Source organism: Myodes glareolus, chromosome 11 (genome assembly GCF_982192425.1).
Source record: "Myodes glareolus chromosome 11, mMyoGla1.1, whole genome shotgun sequence".
Taxonomy (NCBI): Eukaryota; Metazoa; Chordata; class Mammalia; order Rodentia; family Cricetidae; genus Myodes; species Myodes glareolus.
The window spans coordinates 42,042,965-42,065,801 of record NC_142036.1 but is presented as its reverse complement, the minus strand read 5'-3'; the positions used below and the strand labels follow the sequence as shown (position 1 = coordinate 42,065,801).

General features: G+C 43.6%; 2 protein-coding genes and 1 pseudogene across 4 annotated transcripts in view; 1 reads left to right on the top strand and 2 right to left on the bottom strand.

The window, feature by feature from the left end:
- Positions 1-6,691, bottom strand: part of LOC148120487 (HEAT repeat-containing protein 4-like) — a 33,470-nt gene extending 26,779 nt beyond the window's left edge. For 2 of the 3 annotated variants that reach the window (XM_087911657.1, XM_087911659.1), the window contains exon 1: positions 6,457-6,591. The gene's annotated coding sequence lies outside the window, so the exon portion shown is untranslated. Of the gene's footprint in view, positions 1-6,456 lie in introns of all 3 variants that reach the window. The other variant, XM_087911658.1, reaches the window with a different exon arrangement.
- On the top strand, positions 6,602-12,669 carry LOC125409897 (acyl-coenzyme A thioesterase 1). Its single transcript, XM_048449058.3, has 3 exons — positions 6,602-7,187; positions 9,085-9,287; positions 11,331-12,669. The coding sequence occupies exons 1-3, from the start codon at positions 6,602-6,604 to the stop codon at positions 11,907-11,909; spliced, it is 1,368 nt and encodes a 455-aa protein (XP_048305015.3). The 3' UTR covers positions 11,910-12,669.
- Positions 12,670-13,083: 414 nt separating this feature from the next.
- Positions 13,084-16,409, bottom strand: LOC148120486 (serine/threonine/tyrosine-interacting protein pseudogene; annotated as a pseudogene).
- Between the last annotated feature and the right edge of the window lie 6,428 nt (positions 16,410-22,837).

Here is a 22,837-nt window from a genome sequence, read left to right as displayed (position 1 = left end):
TTTAAGATGTAAGAGTTAATAATAAGAAGAATTAATAAGAAGCCTGAGCTCATAGGTCAACCAGTTTATGATTAATGTAGACCTCTGTGTGTTTCTTTGGGACTGAACGGCTGTGGGCCTGGTGGAACAAAAACCTCTGTTAACAAACTTCCTTTCCCAAACAAACCTTCCACTCTGACTGGACACTTTCTGTTAAAACCTGGGGTTGCACAGGAGGGTTTGATGCATGTCCTTTTCCTGTAAGAGGGGTTTCTGATGAGAAATGGAGAAAAATGTAGGTGTACAGCTAGGAAGGGAGAAAGACCTTAAGCAGTTATCTACTGTGTTGGAATTCTTGCTTCTCCTTAAGTAAGAGGCTTCAACTCTGTACTGAAGGTTCCTCTGTTCTTGTGATGGATGTTTTGTGCTTTCCCTCCTGCTTCTATTATAAGGGAAGCTTGGTTAATAGGGAGAGCAGAGGAACTTGGCAGAGGCCCCAACCCAGGCCCTGAAGTGTCAGAAAGAGAGAGAGGAAGAGAGAGAGAGAGAGAGAGAGAGAGAGAGAGCGCATTGCCCTCCCACCCAGCAACCAGGAAGTGTCAGAGGGAGAGAGAGAGCAAGAGGGAGTGCAGCAACCCTGGCCCAGACGTGTCCGAGAGGGAATACAGCGGTAGCTGTGATGGCCCAGAAGCATAGACAGTAGGGGCTTTCAGAAATTATAATGAGAAGTTCCTCTGGGAAGCAGCACCTGTGTTCCAAACAGCACCCAGTGACATCCTCTATACGAGATATCCCACCACACTAGCGACCACCAGAGCCACAGACCTCGCTGCACTGAAAGGAGTGTTCACCGGAGCTGTGAACCACATCTGTACCTAGAGCACACAGCCACCAACTGCATCTACTGGAGGAAGAGGGACCCCCTGAAGCACAAGCTCCACCTGTACCGACTGGAGGAAGAGACAGGTAGACAACAGTGCAAGAATGCACTCAACAGCAGAAAGAGCAATACGGTACCACCAGGAACTAGTGATCTCCAACAGCAAGACCTGAACACCCCAATGCAGATGAAGCAGAAGAAAACGATCTTAAAAATAAATTTATGAAGCTGGTTGAGGCCCTTAAAGAGGAAATGAAAAATTCCCTTAAAGAAATGGAGGAAAAGACAAACAAAAAATTGGAAGAAATCCACAAGTCCCTTAAAGAAAACCAAGAAAAAGCAATCAAACAGGTGAAAGAAATGATTCAAGACTTGAAAACCAAAATGGAAGAAATAAAGAAAACACAAACCAAGGGAATTCTGGAAATGGAAAAGCAGAGTAAATGATCAGGAACTACAGATGCAAGCATAAACAACAGAATACAAGAGATGGAAGACAGAATTTCAGTCATTGAAGATACAATGGAGGAAATAGATTCATTGGTCAAAGAAAATGTTAAATCAAACTGTTAAGTTGGGAGTGTAGAACCCCAGCTCCTCACATCTATCCTAGCCCCCAGGCCTGAGAGTTGCTTTGGTCTGGACTCCAAATCCCAGCATGTGAGGTCCTTACCCTCCCCCAGGGAGGGGTCAGGTCCATTCTCTCAGGGTATTTAAATGAACCCCTAAAAGAGGATCATGTGGTCTCTTTTCCTTCCTCCTGGTAGCCTCCTGGTTCCCCCTCAGGGCCACTCAAGAGCGCAGGAATCCCATTAAACCTGGATATTTTTTAATTTGGCTTCTTGTGGCTTGGTTTGATTGGAATTTTTGCATTGGCAGAGAGCTTGCATTAGGAAAAATTCCTAACACAAACAAGTTCTTTTATTTATTTATTAGGTATACAGTGGTCTGCCTGCATATATGCCTTCAGGCCAGAAGAGGACACCAGATCTCATTACAGGTGGTTGTGAACCACCATGTGGTTGCTGGGAATTGAACTCAGAACCTGTGGAAGAGCAGGCAGTGCCCTTAACCACTGAGTCATCTCTCCAGCCCCAAACAAGTTCTTAACACAAAATATCCGGGAAATCTGGGACACCACAAAAAGACTGAACCTGAGAATAATAGGGATAGAAGGAGTAGAAGTCCAGCTCAAAGACACAGAAAATATATTCAACAAAATCAGAGAAAAAACTTTCCCAAGCTAAAGAAGGACATGCCTATGAAAGCACAAAAAGCTTACAGAACACCAAATAGACTTGACCAAAAAAAGGTCCCCTTACCACATAATAATCAAAGCACTAAACATACAGAATAAAGAAAGAATATCAAAAGCTGCAAAGAAAAAAGACCAAATAAAATATAAAGGCAAACCTATCAGAATTACATCTGACTTCTCAATGGAAACCTGAAAGGAGAAAGGTCCTGGACAGGTGTTATGCAGACACTAAGAGACTATGGATGCCAGCCCAGACTACTATACCCAGCAAAGCTTTCCATCACCATAGGTGGGGATAACAAGACAAAGAAGATTTAAACAATACTTGTCCATAAATCCAGCCCTACAGAAAGTACTAGGAGGAAAACTCCAAACCAAGGAAGTTAGCTACACCAACAAAAACACAGGCAATAGATAATCCCACACCAACAGATCCCAGAGAAAGAAAATGCACACACACAGTACCAACAACAAAAACAAAAATATCAGGAACTAGAAGTTGTTAAGTAAAAAATAAGAAAAAGGGACAGCTCTGCTGGCGCAAGAAATCCAATTAGGTCACATCAAGCTGAATCAAAATGCCCATCGTTTTATTAAGCATGATGCTCTCAGGTGGCTGAATGCATGGCGGGGAGACAGGAAAGCAGGGAGCACATGTAGACCCGAAAACCACATTTTTCTCCTCTGGAAGCCTACGTAAATACTCTGTGGGAGTCCAGACCAAAGCAACTCCCAGGTCAGAGAGGCTGGGATGGATGCCAAGGGCTGGGGGCTATGCTTCCAACTTAACAGAAGTCACTAGGCATTAATAGCAATGGACTTAATTGGTCTATAAAAAGACACAGGCTAACAGACTGGATACAGAATCCATCCTGCTGCATACAAGAAACACACCTCAACTTCAAAGACAGACCTTACCTTAGAGTAATGGGTAGGGAAAAGATTTTCCAAGCAAATGTACCTAAAAAAACAAGCTGGTGTAGCTATCCTGACATCTAACAAAATAGACTTCAAACTAAAAATAATCAAAAGAGATGAAGGCGGCCATTTCATATACGTGGTAGGAAAAATCCATCAAGATAAAGTCTCAATTCTGACCATCTATGCCCCCAAAACAAGAACACCCACATTTGCAAAGTGTCCTCCCCCTCTCCCTTCGGAACCTCTGACTTATATCTCTCACCCAGATTCACAGCTGCCTCCAGGGAATACACTCAGGGCTTGAACAAAAGCTCCTGGAAAGAAGCCCCAGGGGCCACTGAGCCTTCTACAAGGCGGAAAAAACTTCTTAGAACTTCAAAGATTGTAGAGAGTCTGGGGTGTTGCAGGTCCAAAGCCTAATTACAATTTACCTGGAGCAACCTTCAGCTCCCTAAATAGCCAGTCCTTTCCCACCTTTCTATCTAAACTCACACCCTGCTGGGTGAAACCTTGTGTGATGTATTAATCTAGCAGACTACTAGCTTTCACCAACCTAAAGGCTGAGTGTCATCAGAGAGCATTGCTCTGACCCACTTATCTTATGTTTACACCAATATAATTGAAAAGTGTCCGGATTTATGACCTTTTTTCCTACAAAACCATCATGAAATTGCTACCTTATTGGAACACAGTATTTGGAGAAACCTAAATTCCAAGACTATGGTCACTAATATTTGACTCCAGAATAAATGACCTCTTTTATTCCTTTGAGACGAAAGCTGTCTGTTTCGTTTATAATGCCACGAAGACAGTCTGCTCAGCTGGGTGGTGGAAGGAAGGAGGAAGAGGCAGGCAGATCTCTGTGAGTTTAAAGTCAGCCTGGTCTACACAGAGAAACTCTGTCAGTAAAAACAAAACAAAATCAACCAAACAACAACAACCCCACCCCCAAGAAACCAAAACAACAACAACAAAGCAAAACACAAAACAAACAAACAAACAAAAAACAGAACCCTAAAGCAATAACAACAACAAAAACCAGTCTGTGCCTTCACGTTAGAGTCCAACACCCCCCCTCCCCCCACCACTGCAAGATGAGACCTGACTAAGATTGAAGGTCTGGTAGCTGTCTGCATGCTGAGCCTTTTACACAGCTTCCGTTTTCTCAGGAACCTCAGTCTGCCCTCTCTCCATGCAGCTGACACTGATGAAGATCGTAGTGATATTTTGTTTTGTGATCTAACAAATAAAGCTTGCCCGAAGATCAGAATACAGAGCTAAGTCACTAGTTAGCCGTAGAGGCCAGGCAGTGGTGGCACACCTTTAAGCCCAGCACTCGGGAGGCAGAGAGATTTCTGTGAGTTCAAGGCCATCTTGAGGTACCCTAGATTGATCCAGTCTCAAACAGAAACAGTCCTGAGGTGATGGCACACACCTTTAATCCCAGTACTTGGGAGTCACACACCTTTAATCCCAGCGTTAGGGAGGTGGAGATAGGAAGGCTGGGGGAGGGAAGTGGGGGGTGGAGGGAAAGGAGAGGAATATAAGGCGGGAGGAGACAGATCAGATGCTGTCTGCAGTCTGGAAATGCATTCTGAGGATTTGTAGAGACAGGATCACCCCTTTGGCCTGAGCATTGGTAGATAAGAGCTCCCTAGTGGCTGCCTCTCTGCTCTGCTCTTCAACTTTAACCCCTATATCTGACTCTGGATTTTTACTGTTAAGAACAATTAGAATTTGTGCTATATCAGATCCTGCTATAGCTGTAGTGATTTGAAATTACCTCCCAAGTGACATAGTGTCCCACAGTCTTAAAGAGAAGCGAGGTTCTGTGTCGTAAACCTTCCTTGGTTCCTTAGGTTCCAAAGCTGCTTAGCTGCTTATAGTGGTCTCCTGGCAACAAATCTTTAGAACCCATTCACAGAAGCAGTGGGCTTAGTTGGGGTATCTTCAACTACTGTGAAATCTCCTTCGTGAACTGAGCTTTGAGAAACTGTTTCAGAGTTGTTGGTTGGCAGCTCACCGGATTTCCTAGTTACTCATTGCAAAATAAACCAAAACACCAAAAACAAACCCTCTTAAGTCTTTAAAGCTTCATATGCCCCTCTCCCTGACCCCCACTCCAGGGGCTCTTACATTCTGCTGAGAACCAGCCAACCACAGAACACCTGGGTAAGTTACTCCTGGCATTTTCCAAATTGCCAGGCAGGTTAGACAAGAGTTCCGTGACTCCTGACCAGCACAGTGTGAGATCGTTTGAAACTAGGTAAAGAACGTTGCCCGGGAAAGTGCTTGAGCAGTTTTCCTGGGCTCCTTTTCTATAACCTATAACCGTGATAAATCTCTGAGCAAAATCAACTAGAGGAGGAAAATGTTTATTCGGTGTTTACTTCCGGATTATAGTTCGTCTTGCCGCAAGTCAGGACCCCCCCCCCCCAAGCAGGAATCTCTGAGGAACTCTGCCTTGCTTTCCTTCTGCTCATATTCAGCCAATTTCCTTTCTTTCTTTTTTAAAATTTTATTTTGTTTTATGTGTATGGATGTTTTGTCTGCTTGTGTATGTCTCAGATCCTCTGGAGTTACCATATGGGTGTGACAATCGAACCCAGATCCTTTGGAAGAACAGTTGGTGCTCTTAATCACTGAGCTAATGCTCCACCCCCCAGCCAGGTTTCTTATAAAACCCAGGACAATCTGCCTGGGGGGGGGATTTGACCCCAGTGGCCTGGGCCCTCCCTCCCACATCAATCATCAGTGTCTTGTAGGCCAATGTGAAGGACGCAATTCCTCAAATGAGGGTCTAGTTTGGTCAAGTGGACAAGTACGTCTTAAACAGTTTCAGGTTTCTGTAATAAGAAAGATGGACAATTATCCTTGTTATTAAGGTTCAATGGAAGAAAAAAAGTCCATCTTTGATGGGAAATGCTAGATTATGAAACAGTTGGGGGAACGTGTAAGGTCCAGATGAGTAGACAATGTTTGCCTCGAGGGCCAACATGAGCACAGTGTAGAAAGGACTAACCATGACGTCACTCGGTTATTTTTACACATGTATGGAATCCAGGTAAAGGGTCATGAAGTCCGTTGGACATGAGACTTACATGTAGGCTAAGCACGTGCAGACAGCACAAAACAAAACACCATAGTGTACATTTTTGAAAGAACAGTCCTAAGATTAGTAGCAAGTGTCCATTACTCCACAACCTGATGAAACTCAATTGCAATCTCACACTCTGGAGTCTGAACCTTAGGAATTTGGCGACTGGAGGTGTCATTGGGTGAGAGGACTTTGAAGAGCGAGCCTCAGTCCTGCCCACTCTTCATGGGGCAAAGAGCACCTGAAAAACAGTAGTAGGGAGGGGGTTTCGAATATAAGGAAGTCTTAAGCACAGACGCCTTAGTCCAAGTCTGTCTCTACCTTGTTGCTTTGCTGGCTCTGCGCTCTCCAACTCCGCGAGCCCCACAGCTCAGCCCAGGGGACGCTTACACTGCAGGCAGGCAGCCGGCCGCTAGAGGATCTCTAACTCACCCCAAGAAACTGAGGGCTGAAGTGAAGAAGCAAAATGGTGGCCTCGCTTCTCGCTGTTCTGCGAACAAGCAGGTTGTGTCAATGGGGCTGCAAGAGCAGGGCGCAGCTGTTAGGACCCCTGCCGTTTGGTTCCGGTGGCTGGAGCACTTGGGCCCCTGAGCGGACAAACGCGACGCTGAGCCTAGGGCCCGCGGGCAGCAGCTGCTGGGACGAGCCGCTGAGCATCGCCGTGCGCGGCCTGGCCCCAGAACAGCCCGTCACGCTGCGCGCCGCTCTGCGCGACGAGAAAGGCGCGCTCTTCCGCGCCCACGCGCGCTACCGCGCCGACCCCAAAGGCGAGCTGGACCTGGCGCGCGCGCCCGCGCTGGGCGGCAGCTTCGCGGGGCTCGAGCCCATGGGGCTGCTCTGGGCCATGGAGCCCGATCGGCCCTTCTGGCGCCTGATCAAGCGCGACGTGCAGACGCCCTTCGTGGTGGAGCTGGAGGTGCTGGACGGCCACGAGCCCGACGGCGGGCGGCTGCTGGCGCGGGCTGAGCACGAGCGTCACTTCATGGCTCCCGGGGTGCGGCGCGTGCCCGTGCGCGAGGGCCGTGTGCGCGCCACGCTTTTCCTGCCTCCAGGTGAGCAACCTCCACCTTCCCTTGCTCAAAGTTTCTCTGTGATTTTAAGTGAAGAAAAAAGTAGCTCCCAATGACTTGGGACTCACAGGGAAGGAGACTGGACCCAGCTGAAAGAGGCCTGTTATGATGATGCTGTTTCCGGGAAGGTGGTCCTTCATTCCCCTGTTAAGTTAAAGGGCATCATAAGGGGAGAGATTCCTAATAATAATAAAGTTTACACCCAGCCATCCTCAATTCGTTTCAGAATTGCTTCTGTTTTTCCTTGTGGTGGTGTGGGAACTCAGACTAGGCAAGCACTCTGCTACGGAGCCCAATTTTTCTATATTTAAAAATTGTACTGGTTTTTAGCTGTATGTGGAAGTTCTAGCAAACCAGGCAGGAGAATCAACAGGACACCTAAGTAGTGAAGGGTGAAGCAATCAACTCCCAGGAGAGGCCATTTAATATCATGCCATTGAGATAACTTTACAAGGCGTGGCTCTGTCGGTAGAATGCTTGCTTAGCCTTTGAGTGGCCCTGGGTTTGATCCCCAGCACGGCCATAAACTGGACATGTGGCACAGGGCTGCCATCCCAGCACTCGTAGGTCGAGGCGGGATATACAGAAGCTCTGGGCCATGTTTGGTTCCATAGCAATACTGGGGCATGCTGGGCATGCTGGCAAAGCAGGCAAGATCAGCAAACTCTTTAAATGACTCTTGTGAGTGGTTCCGGAGAAGTGTACACAGAGGACTTTAGTCTTTTCAGCTCTCATCTATTCCTGAGTGGAAGACAAGCCTCTTTATATGAATGGTTTGAAAAAATAGTTTTCTTTTTTTCAAGATAGGGCTTATCTATGTAGTGTTGGTTGTTCTGGAACTTGCTCTGTATAGACCAGGCCAGCCTCCAACTCACAGAGATCCTCCTGCCTCTGCCTTCAGAGTACTGGGGTTAAAGGTGTGTACCACCACTGCCCACAACATTTTATAGGCTATATTATTTTGCATTCCACCAGCATCACATGATGGTTCTGGTTGCTGCACATGCTCAATGACAGGTGGCACTTAGTAATTTCTGATCAGAGAGGATAGTGATGTGGTGTATGTGTGTAGTTGGCTGTTTTTACTTGTTGGCTCTTTTAGGGGCCACTACCTAGCTCCCAAATAAATACACACAGAAGCTTATTCTTTCTTATGAATGCCTGACCCTAGCTTGGCTTGTTTCTTGCCAGCTTTTCTTAAATTAAGCCTTTTACCTTTCTCTATTTCTGTATGTCTTTCCCTTCCTTCTTATTCCATGTCTGGCTGGGTCTCTGGCCCCTTCTTTTCTCACTCCTTGACCCCCTCTTCCCAGATTTCTCCTCCCATTTACTCTCTGCATGACAGCTCTATCTATCCCTCTCCTGCCTCACTATTGGCCATTCAGCTCTTTATTAGACCAATCAGGTGTTTTAGACAGGCAAAGTAACACAGCTTCACAGAGTTAAACAAATGCAACATAAAAGAATGCAACACATCTTTGCATCATTAAACAAATATCCCACAGCATAAACAAATGTAACAAATCTTAAAATAATATTCTACAACATGAGTGTGTGTTATATGTGTGTGTATAATCAAATTTCGTATGCTATACATGCTAGGAAGTACTCTCCCTGGCCCTTGGTGTATTTTTGATGTTAAACATAACCTATGCTCTTTGTAAAAGTCTGTGGATTCGAGTCTTAGATATAAAGGGGAATGTGGATGGAGAGAAAGCTGTTTAATTATCCTACTCCACTCTGGATACTTGGGGACAGGAGTTCCTTCAGCCTCCTGATAATAAGGAGAAAACATGCTTGTGCCAGATTAAGCAAAAAAAACGCCTATTAATGCCACTGTGAATATTTTCAGTAATGTTTAATTCTGTTTCTTCCCCAGGACCTGGGCCCTATCCTGGTATTGTGGATCTTTTCGGAGTTGGAGGTGGCCTTCTGGAGTATCGAGCAAGTCTGCTGGCTGGAAAGGGCTTTGCTGTCTTGGCTCTGGCTTATTATAACTACGATGACCTCCCCAAGAGCATAGCAACCATGCACATAGAGTACTTTGAAGAAGCTGTGAACTACCTGCTTAGTCACCCTGAGGTTAGATCTCCCTCAGATTTTACTGGGCTCTGTCAGACCTCATCATGCACTTGATTTCACAGAGCGAGTGAACTGATGACAGCCTCTCTGTATTTCACAAAGAGCCCAAGCCCATTGAGATTTCTAGGTTTGCTCCGAGTAAAGGGAAAGAATAAGTAGGGCCCTCCCCAGCCAGTGCTCATTCAAATGATGTGCTCAGCAGGGCTCTCCTGCCTGTGCCCCCGTGTCCCTGTGTCCCCATACCCTTGTGCAAGCAGAGGTGGAAACACTGGGTGAACTTGACAGTCAGCAGCAGGAGACCAGGGTGCGCTGAGCTTTCTAGCTTCAGCACAGCACAGGCTGGGTGCTAATCCTGGCTTGTTTTATAATTTTATAATCAGAACTTGAAGTGGCTGGAAGCGCTGGCGCTCTTTGAGAAGTGAAGCCAGGGTGGGCTGCATCTAGAGAGAAGTTTGAGAGCAGATTTTTGCCAATTTCTTTTTTAAAAAATTATGGACATCATATGTGTCCATCTGTTGAAGAGTGTGTGGAGGTCAGAGTGTGTGGAGGTCAGAGCACAGCTCCATGGAGTCAGTTCTTTCCTCCCACCTTGATGTGTGTTCTGACAGGTGAACTCAGGTCATCAGGCTGGAGCAGCAGCTGCTCTCCGCACCGCACCACCTGACCAGCCCCATTTTACCAACTTCTAATTCTCTGACATTGGGACCTGTTTCTTTCTTTAAAATAGGGTAATCACAACATCACTTAATTCCTAGCACTTCACTGAAGTACAGTGTTTGAACTTTTCAAGGGTGTTGCTATGGAAGCCACAAGAGAAGAAAAGAAGATTGTTCTGAGAGGTCAGCCAAATAGCCATTGGCTTATAGCCCAGAGGCCCCTGGGATTCAGGACAGGGGCAGTCCTTGTGGGATGGCGCCCAGAAGGCACAGAGTAGGGACTGGAAGAAAGGAAAGTACAACAGACATCTTCCCACAGGTTTAGCAGGGAACCAGGAAGAGAACAAAGTCATAACTAGCATGGCCTAGGGTACAGGGCTGTGAGGACATAGAAGAGGCCCAGAGCAGAGAGGACCTGGAGGACCAGCAGAGAGAAGTCAGGAGCAGAGAAGCCCGGAAGTGAGTGTGGGAGGCCAACCCTGGAGCAAGACAGTGGACAGCGTCCCAAACCCAAGGAGAGCTCGAGCAGCCGTGGGAATAGGTAGAGTGGGGAGTGAGGAAATGAGACATTCCTCCTGATGGCTTCTGTTTTCTCACTGCCGTATGAAAAGCTGAAGGTGGGGCATGTGGGGCTCAAGAGGCTGAGGAGGTAGGAGAGGGTGTGAGGTGGTCCTCTGGAGATGGGGGAAGCCAAACACCAGTGATGCGTGGCAGGGCTGATGGACACATGGGTGCTCGTGTCAACTGAAAGGCCAGCCAGCAGGAATGTATAGTTTTGCCAGCCTCAGGCCTGGAGGAAGTGAGCAAGTGATTGCACAAGGATTAGTTCTTTTCTGGGCCGATACGACCAAGGTGATGATGGTGGGATAACAAAGGAGTGGAAAGCGCTTGCAAGGGAGCACTGTGCAGATGAAGCCGACTCTGAAGGGGAGGGGCTGATGGACAGGTGTGGGTGGTCTATGGTGATGCGATGGGGAGGCTGTTAAGGCCTCAGCAAGGCAGAAAGGAGGGTTTCTGGTAGGGCTAAGCAGGAGGGAGTGAAGATGGCGGCCAGAGGATGCAGTGCTTGAAAGTGAGAGTCTCTGAACTGCTAACAGTTGGTCTCGTCTCGCTAGTGACGAGAGGTTTGGGTTATCTAAGTGGGGGCAGATGGTAGAGTTGGGTTAGAGGAAAAACTACAGGAGTTTTAAAGTCCTTGCAGTCACCAGGAATGATGATAAAGACATAAGGAAAGCTGTGGGGGAGAAACAGATAGATGTCCCCAGGTTATAACGCAGCTGCAATGGAACGAGATGGAGCCTGGTTCCTGGCCGACTTCCTCTTTGCTTTCTGGCTTTCACCAGTATTCCAGGGCTAAGCCTCCATTTTTCATTTGTGTCTTTCTCAGGTAAAAGGTCCAGGAATTGGGATTCTTGGGATTTCCAAAGGGGGTGAACTTGGCCTTGCTATGGCCTCCTTCCTGAAGGGCATCAAAGCTGCTGTCTTCATCAATGGCTCTATGGTCGCTGTTGGGAACACCATAAACTACAAGGATGAGACTATCCCTCCAGTATCTCTTCTGAGAGATCGAGTCAAAGTGACCAAAGATGGCCTCTTGGATGTTGTGGAAGGGCTTCAAAGCCCTTTGGTAGAGACAAAGAGCGTCATCCCTGTGGAAAGGTCTGACACCACCTTCCTGTTCCTTGTGGGTCAGGATGACCACAACTGGAAGAGCGAGTTCTATGCCAATGAGATCTCCAAGCGCTTACAGGCCCATGGGAAGGAGAAGCCCCAGGTCATCCTCTACCCAGAAGGGGGGCACTATATTGAGCCCCCTTACTTCCCGCTGTACAAGGCTGGCATGCACGTCCTGGTGGGTACTAATATCACCTTTGGAGGGGAGCCCAAGCCTCATGCCATGGCCCAGGTGGATGCGTGGCAGCAACTTCAGACTTTCTTCCACAAACACCTGGGTAGTAAGAATTAGGAGGGTACGGGCTGGAGAGATGGCTCAGCCATTAAAGGCTAGGCTCAAAACAAAGATATAAGAATTAGGGTATGACTCCTCAAGTATTACACATTATCTTATGGTTTTGGAGAAAGTCTCAAATATACCATCAGAGTATCCATTCTAGCTAGTTCATCTGGACACATTCTAATTCCTTAAAATCTTTTCTTTCTTTCCTTTTTTGCTTTTTTTGGAGACAGAGTTTTTCTGTGTAGCCCTAGCTGACCTGGAACTCACTGTATAGAGCAACCTGGCCTTAAACTTCCTTAGATCCACCTGCTTCTGCCTCCCGAGTGCTGGAACTAAAGACTTGAATCATTATGCCTAGCATAAGTTTTTTCTTTATGTAATACAATAAGTGCCTCTGAGGGACTGCAGATATAACAGAGTGGGGATGTGCTTGTCTTCCTGGGATAGTGAATAATGTTCTGAGTTCTTGCCTCGGTGCCATAAGACGACAAAGAAATTAAAACTTTCTTATAAAAGTCGTGCCTATTGAGTTGGGGAGATGGGTTAGTGGGCAAGGGTGCTTGCTGCCAAGCTGACAACCCAGAACCCACATGGGAAGTGAGAACCAACAAGTTATCTACACACACACACACACACTCGCACATGACTGTAAATAAAATGTAAGCTACAAATAGTGCCTATCCAAAAAGTTCTTTTATATTATGAATTAAAGGCGAATCTTAAGTATTAACATTCTTATTAAAATAAAAATTAGATTTTTATAGACAAAGCGATGGTATCCTTCCGTTCTTGGGCCAAGGTCACTATTATTATCTTCATTCAAGAAGTGGTTTTGGGGTGGCTTGGAGGATTCTTTTCTGATGCTCAATTCACATATAGGCAACAGTGAAAAGGTTTTGCACACACACATCCAACAAGATCGATTTTACAAGGCAAACCAACAATGGTAAAAGAATCCCCTTCATATGACGAGCTCTGTGCCATGACAACACTTGGGGATGGTGAGCATTCCGTCCGGGAAGCCATAGAGCAGCTGGGGAAGGAAACAGAGAGTCTAAGATCCCATGTTGTGTCAGCCTTCAAATCTGAGAGGCAAGGAAGGGAATGTGTGTAATGAACACTCTTGTCCCCACACATTTAGTAATCCATCAGTCACTATTGGTCATCCAAGCACACTGTCATATGAGCACATACGGATTTCTCTACCCATTGTTAGGTTCGTGATTGAGCCCCTGTAACCCAACATAGGCAGTTAAGAGAAAGTCATAAAAACCTGTTCAACTTTATTATTATTGTTATTATTAATTTTTTTTGAGACAGGGTTTCTCTGTGTAGCCTTGGCTATCCTGGAACTCACCCTATAGACTAGGTTGGCCTTGAACTTAGAGATCCACTTCCCTCTGCCTCCTGAGTGTTGGGATTAAAGGTGTGTGCCAATATCACCTGGCCTCAGATTTATCATTATTAATCACACATGTCTGTGCATGCTTGTGCCCACAGAGGCTAGAAGACTATATAGTTGATATTTTTGGCTCTTTGCTCTTTTGGGGGGCCTGCCACCCAGCTCCCAAATAAATAATACGTATGGAGACTTATTATTTCTTATGGATGCCTGGTCTTAGTTTGGCTTATTCCTAGCCAGTTTTTCTTAAGTTATCCCATCTACCTTCACCTCTGGACTTTTACTTTTCTCTTTTTCTCTATCTCTTTTCTTCTTATTCGTTGTCTGACTGGGTGGCTGGCCCCTTCTTTTCTCATTCCTTGATCTCTCTTGTTCTTCATTCTCGATCCCAGATTTTTCCTTCCATTCCTTTTCTTTTTTTAAAATTTCTTTAAGCTTCACAGATTTAGTTTAATTTATGGTTTAAAAACAAAAACTTACAAAAAATGTTAATAGCTTTGCAGTGCTATCTAATTTAGGGCCATGAGGATTTAATTGGTTGAGGCAAGACACTTTTCTTTTGGGGGTTTCACATTGAAGAAACAGTGCTACATTGGTTTGGTTTCTTAAAAGTCTACTTTGAACCATATTAGACAAAGGTGAAAAGGGTTAGGCAACTCTCAAAAGACCGAGTCAACATTTGGCTTAAAGAAACAGCAAAAAGAAAAAAAAGCAGGTGGAAATATAACACTGTCCTTATTTTTGAATATCTGGTTTTAGAAAGTAAGGCCTCTTTCATCATTACAACATTTATTCTTGTTTACAATAAGGAAGACAATTGGGAAGGAAGTATTAATTAGATTAAATTAATAAAGTAAGATAATTGGCTAAAATCATTATTTAAAAATAAGGACCAAGAAGTTAAAAAAGAAAATGGCAATTAAGTTACTGAATTATATTAAAAAATTTGAAAGAGTTCTACATTTTGTTACTGTTTCTATAAGAGGCTCCATCAGAAAATTGAACTGTAAAATTACTTTAAATGAACTATATATAACACAAAATGAGTTTTTAAGAAACATTTGGAAATTCGTTTGTTATAAATTATCCAAAATTTATAAACAAATCCCCTAACTTGCATTTTGCTTAAAGTAATAACTTTATATCATACAAATAAACTTCCAGTATGAAGAGTGCATTATTGCAATAATACCTCCTTTTGCAAGTCCCAAATTCTTGGTTTACAATAAAACCATAAAGTGTTTTTTGTTTTGTTTTGTTATTTTAAAGCAAATCCATCACCCATCAGGGCCATCTACCGTAGAAGTCCAACAACTTAAAGTGTTGCTCAGCAAGTTGCTGAGAAACATGTCTGGAAGCAACATCTAACTGAAAACAAACTACTTGTATTTTTACCACTTTACGTTATTATCGCTGAGATCTCCTCCTTTCTAAGCAGAAATCCACATCCGTGTGACAGTCCTCAGAGTCAGCCTTTCTGTGCAGCTGCCACTTGGCATGTTTCCAAAATCCTCTTCGTGTGTTCTCTTCAAACCGTCGTACCAGAATGCACAGATAAGAGTGGTGACATCATCTGTATTGTTAATTTTGCTAGGTAGATGGTTTCATGCTCCTGGAGTTGGTGGACAAGTTAGGATTAATACAAAATCTCCTTTCTTGGACATAAGCAAATGCATCTCTGTACTTCATCCCGAATGTCTGCATGATGTATGTGATAACAAAGGCAGCACTTCTGGAGATACCCACATTCCCATGGACAAGAACATTTCCTCCATTTTGTAAGCTTCCATCAATAAACTCTTTAGTCATGGGGGAAAAAAAGTATTATGTTTTCAACTGGATTATCTGCAATATCCAAAACTAAATATCTAAATAATTGTTGAAAGTTTGGTTTAATAAAGTTTGCTTCAATATTTTGCCGTATGCAAATTAAACGAGTTATCCCATGTCTCTATAACATAGAGAGCTTGCTTTTCGTAGCAGAGGAGTATGGGCCTAAGAACAACCCAGGCAAAACTTCCTGCATCTCTTGTCTCATAGGAAAGTCCACTCCTCATAGGATAAGTCCAGTCTTTGCACTGTGGGACCGAGGGGAACTCCAGCTTCACGTCCTGCAAGGTCCCAGGGCCCGGAGGGTGGGCATGGCACGAGGGACAGCGGCGTGCCGGTCCGTCAGTCCCCTCCGTCCCCTGGGCGACGCCGGAAGGAGGGTGGGCGGACCGCGGATTCACAGCGGAAAGAGCGGACTCACAGCGGAAGAAGGGCGCAGCGGGCTCACAGCGAGCACTCCGGGATCACCGGGTCCGGACGGCTGCAACAGGAAGGCAGAGGGCAAGGTGACACGCTGCCGGCCTCCGCACCGTGGCCGTCTCCCTCCGCTGATCCTCGAGCCCCTCAGACAGCGGCGATCCGGCCCAGACACGAACCCATAACCGTCTCCTCCATTTATTTTCTTTGCCTACCAGCCCTGCCTAGCCTTTCTCTCTGCCCAGCTGTCGGCCGTTCAGCTCTTTATTAGACCATTCAGGTAAGACAGGCGAGGATCACAACGTCACAGAGTTAAACAAATGCATCAAAAAAAAAAATGCAGCACATCTTTGCATTATTAAAACAAATGTTCCACAGTAAAAACAGATGTAACACGTTTTAAAAATAATATCCCACAACAACTTCAGACCCCTGGAGCCAGAGATACAGGTGATGGTGTGTCACCCAACTTGGGTGCTGGGAGCTAAATTCTGCTCCTTTGTGAGAGCAGCACATGCTCTCTGGCCTCAGAAACTTGTTTAATAAAGGCACTGCCTGAGATGATCCAGTGGGGCAAGGCACTGGCTGCTAAGCCTGACAACCTGCGTTCAGTCCCCCAAACCCACAAAGTGGAAGGAGAGAACTGATTCCTGCCACTTGTCCTCGCTTTCCCCCTGAGCCCTATGACACACACTGGCCCCCATATGCAAATAAATAATTTAAAAGTTTAAAGTGTCGAATACGTGAGAGCCTTCAGAGATTAAGACCCGGACCTGGATGGGGTGGCTTGATTAAGAACACACTGAGCCGGAGCCAGAGACCAAGTCAGAGAGTGGGCCTTCAGGCAGCGTTGCCTCCATGCTATCGGCTTCAGGCGCCTGCCTTGATGATTCAGAAAAACTCAGATATTGGGGTTCAACCTGAAGACCAGAAAAGCAAAGCAGCCAGCCATTGGCTCTTACTTCGATCTCAGTTGGAAATGGTGATCCTGCCTCCCGGAAACCTCAGGATGATACTGTGTCTGAGAGCTGTCTCCTCCCATCTTAACCATCTGGTTTTGATCCAGAACCCTCTCCAGTTCTGGGATCAAAAGCGTTTACCACTACCGACCACCTGATTTCTATGGCAAACTACTGTGGCTACTGGGATTAAGGGTGTGTGTCATTGCTGCCTGGTCTGTAAGGCTGGCCAGTGTGGCTGTTTTACTTTTCTGATCCTCAGGCAAGCTTTATTTATTAAAATACAAATAAAATACCATGACACCTTGAGGTCTTGCTATGACTTCCTGAGTGCTGGACTGTTATGAAATATTCCTTTACACTCAGAGCCTGATCCGGGATCTGTGGCTCTTTTTAAAAGAGAAATGTACCATGCCCCAGTGGGCTGGTATTTCAGCGGCTATTGGCTGACGGAGAGGAAGGCGCTCCCCGCCACACTGTTGGCTCATGCTTCAGTGACTATTGGCTGAGGCATAGGAAGATACTCCCACAACACCTCCCCCTTTTGTTTAAGTAAGAGAGTTCTAAGCCTACTACGAAATTATATAAAGTAAATACAAACCTACACAATTATATACAATAAGTACAAATATCCTATTCTAACTAGCTAAAGTCTTGTATAATAAATAACTTGGCCAAGTCATGAAAGGAAAGTAACTATGTTTATATAATCTTCAATCCCATCAAAGATCTGAGAAGGGAAATAATGTTACCTGAGTAATTAGGAAGTGCAATCAAACTTCCAGAACATGTAACAAATCACAGAGACAACTGGCTACCTGGGCAAACACCCAAAGTCACGTTTGCAGCGTTGAAGCAACCAACTTTGGCTAAGGCCTAACATAACTGACATACCATTTTCAAAGGCAAGGAACTTTTCAAAACTATCTTACCCTGTCTTGGCAGGATATGACAGTCCTGTTTTATCCATTTACGGATACTCTGTAACTCTGTCAGTAGTTGAGGTATGGGCATTTCTTTATCCAAAGGCCAGTTCTGCCAAGAAGAAAGGCTCCAGGTGGAGTGTCTTTGGTGCTCAACATTCTCTCAGGAATAGATCAGTGTTGCCAGGAGTAATTGTGTCTCCCTACCACAGAACTCTGAGTTAGATTAAAGGCCATTTTCTACAGCTCTTTGAAGAGGTTGGAGATTATCTATCTATACTGAATATAATCTCTATATATCTAAAGAACCTGATTAGTCTAATTATAAATGTCAAACTTAGATGACTATTGTTCTATATAATTCTCAATATCTATTTAGCTTAAAGACTGAGATAATAAACAACTGTGCAATAAATGAGGACAATGTGACCTCCAGATATAAACAATGTGCAAGTATGCATTGCAATATGGTAAATATATATATCAATACATAGACAATATATAAGTATCTTAATCAGAGGTAGAAGTGTACAATGCAATATGGTAAAATATACATATATCAATACTATATATATGTCAATACATAAAAATGTTTTAAACAGAGGTAGAAACATGCATGCATAAAATAGTCAACATAATTTAACTTTGTATCAATATATAAGAATCAATACCAATGTATTTTTCTAAAAACAATAACACACAAGTACAAAGCTATTATCCCATAATCCAATTATCCCTCTTTTTTTTTTAAGGATTCCTGCACTTATAAAATTCCTCCCCCAACCCTCAACCCTATACTAATTATAACAAACCCCTAAATGATGTCCCTAAACCCAAGGACAAACTTTACTGGGAGAGGGGACGTCATTCTCTAGAATTACTTCCAGCTGTCATGGGGGTGATGTTCTTTCTGGGGGATCCTGTGAAAGCAAAATGATGGTTAAATTTCAAGATCAATGTCTTTTAAAATTGCAAATAGTCTGAGTATTTTGTGGAGGACTGGCCAGAATGTTGTACAAGATGTGCATCATTTCAGCTAACCACGTTGGAATCGTCTTGTGCAGCTGGTACCCAAAACAGGTCTTGTAGTAGTGCTATCAGTATCATGATGTCATATCAACCAGGTGGAGTTGTTGTTATGGGACCCCATCTTCTTCCTGGAAACTTCAAATGTCAATGCAGGAAAAACTTATTGTTCATTGTGGAAAACTTAAACATTACTCATATAGACATATACAGACATACATATATTCAATGAAAGACATGATAGATATACTTAATGAAAGGTATGATAGATATGAATAAAAGTAAAAATGTTTTCTAAACTCATATTTCTTTCTGTCCCATATCATGGCTCTTTACATGAGACAGAAACTCCAGAAACTCTGGGTTTTTCTTTTAACAACAGGCTTGGGATTAGAGAGGGACTGAGCCAGAGTCCAACTCTAAAACCAGCTCTATAAATTTAGAAATATCATTTAGTATATTTTACTTACAGAACCTATTCAGTTTTCTTGATAGTCCCTATTGGACCATTATTTTCCATCTGTCAGTATTCAGATATCCAGGGTCCCTTGAACCTTTCAAAGATCAGTGTTTTCCTGTGGAGATAAGAACAGAACCCTGTCCCCATTCTATATGTTTTTCTTACCAACTGTATGAATATCATCATTGTGGATGAGCTGTCATTTCTCCTTTCCAAGAGGTTTCTCCTCTTCAGATCGAACCTTTATTAATTTTGATAGTATCCACAATTTTTCTTCTCCTGTGGAAACAAGAGCAAAACCCCTTCCCCAACGTAGCACATCTCCTGGCCTCCATTGAGAGGTCAGCACGTCTTTGAAATAAACAGGTTGGTTTAGTTCAGAAGTTTTTTCCATTATCCAATGCCTCTCCGCTGCTGTTGTTCCTTTCTCATTAGCATTAAGAAAATTCAAGGTTAATAAAGCATTTTGCAATCTATTTCTGGGGGTATCTTTCGTCCCTTTCTGTTTGTTTAGCATATCCTTTATAGTACAATTTGATCTTTCTATAACGGCTTCACCTGTAGGATTGTATGGTATACCTGTAACATGCTTAATATTATAATAAGCAAAAAATCGTTTCATTTTCCTAGATACATAAGCTGGACCATTATCTGTTTTTATTTTTGTAGGTATACCCATAATGGCCATAACTTCTAATAAATGTGTAATTACTGAGTCAGCTTTTTCTGAGCTTAAAGCAGTTGCCCACTGAAAGCCTGAATAAGTATCAATGGTGTGATGTACATATTTTAATTTGCCAAATTCTGGAAAGTGAAACACATCCATCTGCCAAATTTCATTCCTTTTAATACCCTTTGGATTAGTCCCTGCAGGCAATGGTGTTTGGTTATAAAAAGAGCAAGTAGGGCATTTCTTTACAATCTCCTTAGCTTGTTGCCATGTAATAGAAAATTCTTTTTTCAAGCCTTTGCTATTGACATGATGTTTTTTATGAAATTCAGATGCCTGCAGCACACTACCAATCAATAATTGACCAATATCTGCATTACTTTGTGCTAGAGGGCCTGGCAGACCCGTATGGGATCGGATATGCGTTATATACATAGGGCAGAGCCTGTTTCTGATCATGTCTTGTACCTGGATAAACAATGAGGTCAGTTCTGTATCATCAGGTATAAATTCAGCAGTTTCAATATGCAAAATAACTCTTTCTGCATATTGTGAGTCAGTAATTATATTAAGAGGTTCTTTAAAATCCCTAAGCACCATAAGGATGGCATATAATTCTGCCTTCTGGACAGAATCATAAGGACTTTGTTCCATTTTACTCAATTCTTCTGATTTGTAACCTGCTTTTCCTGATTTATTAGCATCGGTATAAAATGTACGGGCTCCAGTTATTGGAGCATCACAGACAATTCGAGGGAGGATCCAAGAAGTTCTCTTTATAAAGTTAAGTCTCTTGCTTTTTGGGTAATTGCTATTGATTTCTCCCAAAAAATTAGCACAAGCTCTTTGCCATGGTTCATTGTCTTCCCACAACTTTTTTATCACATCAGCAGTGAAAGGCACTATAATTTCTGCTGGGTCTATACCTGCTAATTGACGAAGTCTCAATTTTCCTTTTATAACCAATTCAGAGACTTTTTCCACATAAGTTTTTAATTTTTTACTTGGTTTGTGTGGTAAAAAGATCCATTCTAAAATAGTATCTTCCCTCTGCATTAAAATTCCCATAGGAGAAATTCTGGAAGGCAATATGACTAGAATGCAACTGAGATTTGGATCCACCCTATCTACATGTGCCTCCTGTAATTTTTCCTCAACCATCATCAGTTCCTTTTCTGCTTCAGCTGTTAACTCTCTGCGACTATTCAAATCTTTGTCACCATCTAAGGTTTTGTTTAAATGAATTATTAGATCAGGTGTTATCCCAACAGCTGGTCGTAGACTGGAAATGTCTCCTAATAATCTTTGAAAGTCATTAAGAGTTCGTAACCGGTCTCTCCTGATTTGTGCCTTTTGAGTCTTAATTCTTTGTAAACCTATTTTATAACCTAAATAATTAACAGAATCTCCTCTCTGAATTTTTTCAGGAGCAATTTGCAATCCCCATTTAGGTAATACTATTTTTATTTCGTCAAACAGCCTTTCTAAGGTGTCTTTGTTTTGATCAGATACCAGGATATCATCCATATAGTAGTATATTATGGACTTAGGAAATTGTTTGCATATAATTTTCAATGATTGGCTTACAAAATATTGGCACAGGGTGGGAGAGTTCAACATTCCCTGTGGGAGGACGGTCCACTGGTACCTCCTTGCAGGCTGAGAGTTATTATAGGTAGGCACTGTGAAGGCAAACTTTTCTCTATCTTTTTCTTGTAATGGTATAGTGAAGAAACAATCTTTTAGATCAATAACTATAAGAGGCCATCCCTTTGGTAACAGGGAGGGCAAAGGAATTCCAGATTGCAGAGGGCCCATAGGTTGAATTACCTTGTTGATAGCTCTAAGATCTGTCACCATTCTCCATTTACCAAATTTTTTCTTAACAACAAATACAGGAGAGTTCCAAGGGCTGGTAGATTCTTCTATATGTCCAGCATCTAATTTCTCTTGTACCAGCTGTTCTAAAGTCCCATGTTGGGCGCCATACGTAACATGAGGGGGCCGGCTTGTTGGGGTATCTGTCCCGCCCAGTACCCCACAGCTGGCAAGCCCCAAAGAAAATTAATCACACAGAGAACTCTATCAGTTATCAAGCTGATTGGTCCATTAGGTCAGGCTACTTATTAGTTCTTATGACATGTATTACCCCATTATCCTTATCTATGTTAGCCATGGCTTGGTACCTTTTTCAGCTGGGCAAGTTACATGTTGTCTCTTCGGTGGTCTGCGCAGGAGTGACAGAGGAACCTCCCTGCTTCCCAGAATTCTCCTGTTCTCATTGCATCACCTCTACTTCCTGTCTGGTTTTCCGGCCTATACTGCCTGCCTGGCCAATCAGCATTTTATTAAAATATAATTGACAGAATACAGACAATTCTCCCGCATCAACACTCTGTGGAAATGTGTCACTGTGATTGATTTCATAAAAAGCTAAACGGCCAATAGGTAGGAGGTATGGGGGGACTTCTGAACATAGAGAGCTTGGGAAGAAGAGAGGTGAAGTTTGCAGCTGGATATAGAGGGAGCAAGACAGAAAGACAAAAGCCACAAAGCACATGGCAGCATACAAATGAACAGAAATGGGTTAATTTAAGTTATAAGAGCTAATGGGACAAGTCTAAAATATAGGTCAAGCTTTCATAATTAATAAGAAGTCTCCATGTCTTTTTTTTTGTGTGTGTGTGTGTGAGAGAGAGAGAGAGAGAGAGCTGGCAGGCCAAAGAAAAATGCATTTACCTTGGACTGTGGCCTGGAAGTGTCAGCTGACTGAGTCCTTTCCTCCTAAGTTGTCACAGAGACAAAATAAAGCTAGAGCATTAGTTGCCAGAGTCTGGGAAGGTTAAGGCAAGGGGACTAAGAGGGTTGCTGTGGGGACCATTAGACAGGAAGTATAAATTCTTGGATTCTGTCTGGCAGTGACAGCGTACGCCTTTAATCCCAGCATTCAGGAGGCAGAGACAGGCAGAGCTCTGTGTGTTTGAGGCCAGCCTGGTCTGTAGAGTGAGTTCCTGGACAGGCTCCAAAGCTACACAGAGAAACTCTGTCTTGAAAGACCAAAAGAAAATAAAAAGAAAAAAGAAAAAAAACAATTCTCGGGTTCTATAGCACAGTAGAGTGACAGTAGGTAATGGTTTATTGCATAGATACTTTTTTTTGGTGCTAGAGATCATCCTTTTGTTATTTTGTGTGTAAGAGAGTTTTGACTGCTTATATGTCTATGCACCACCTGCATGCCTGGTGCCTGCAG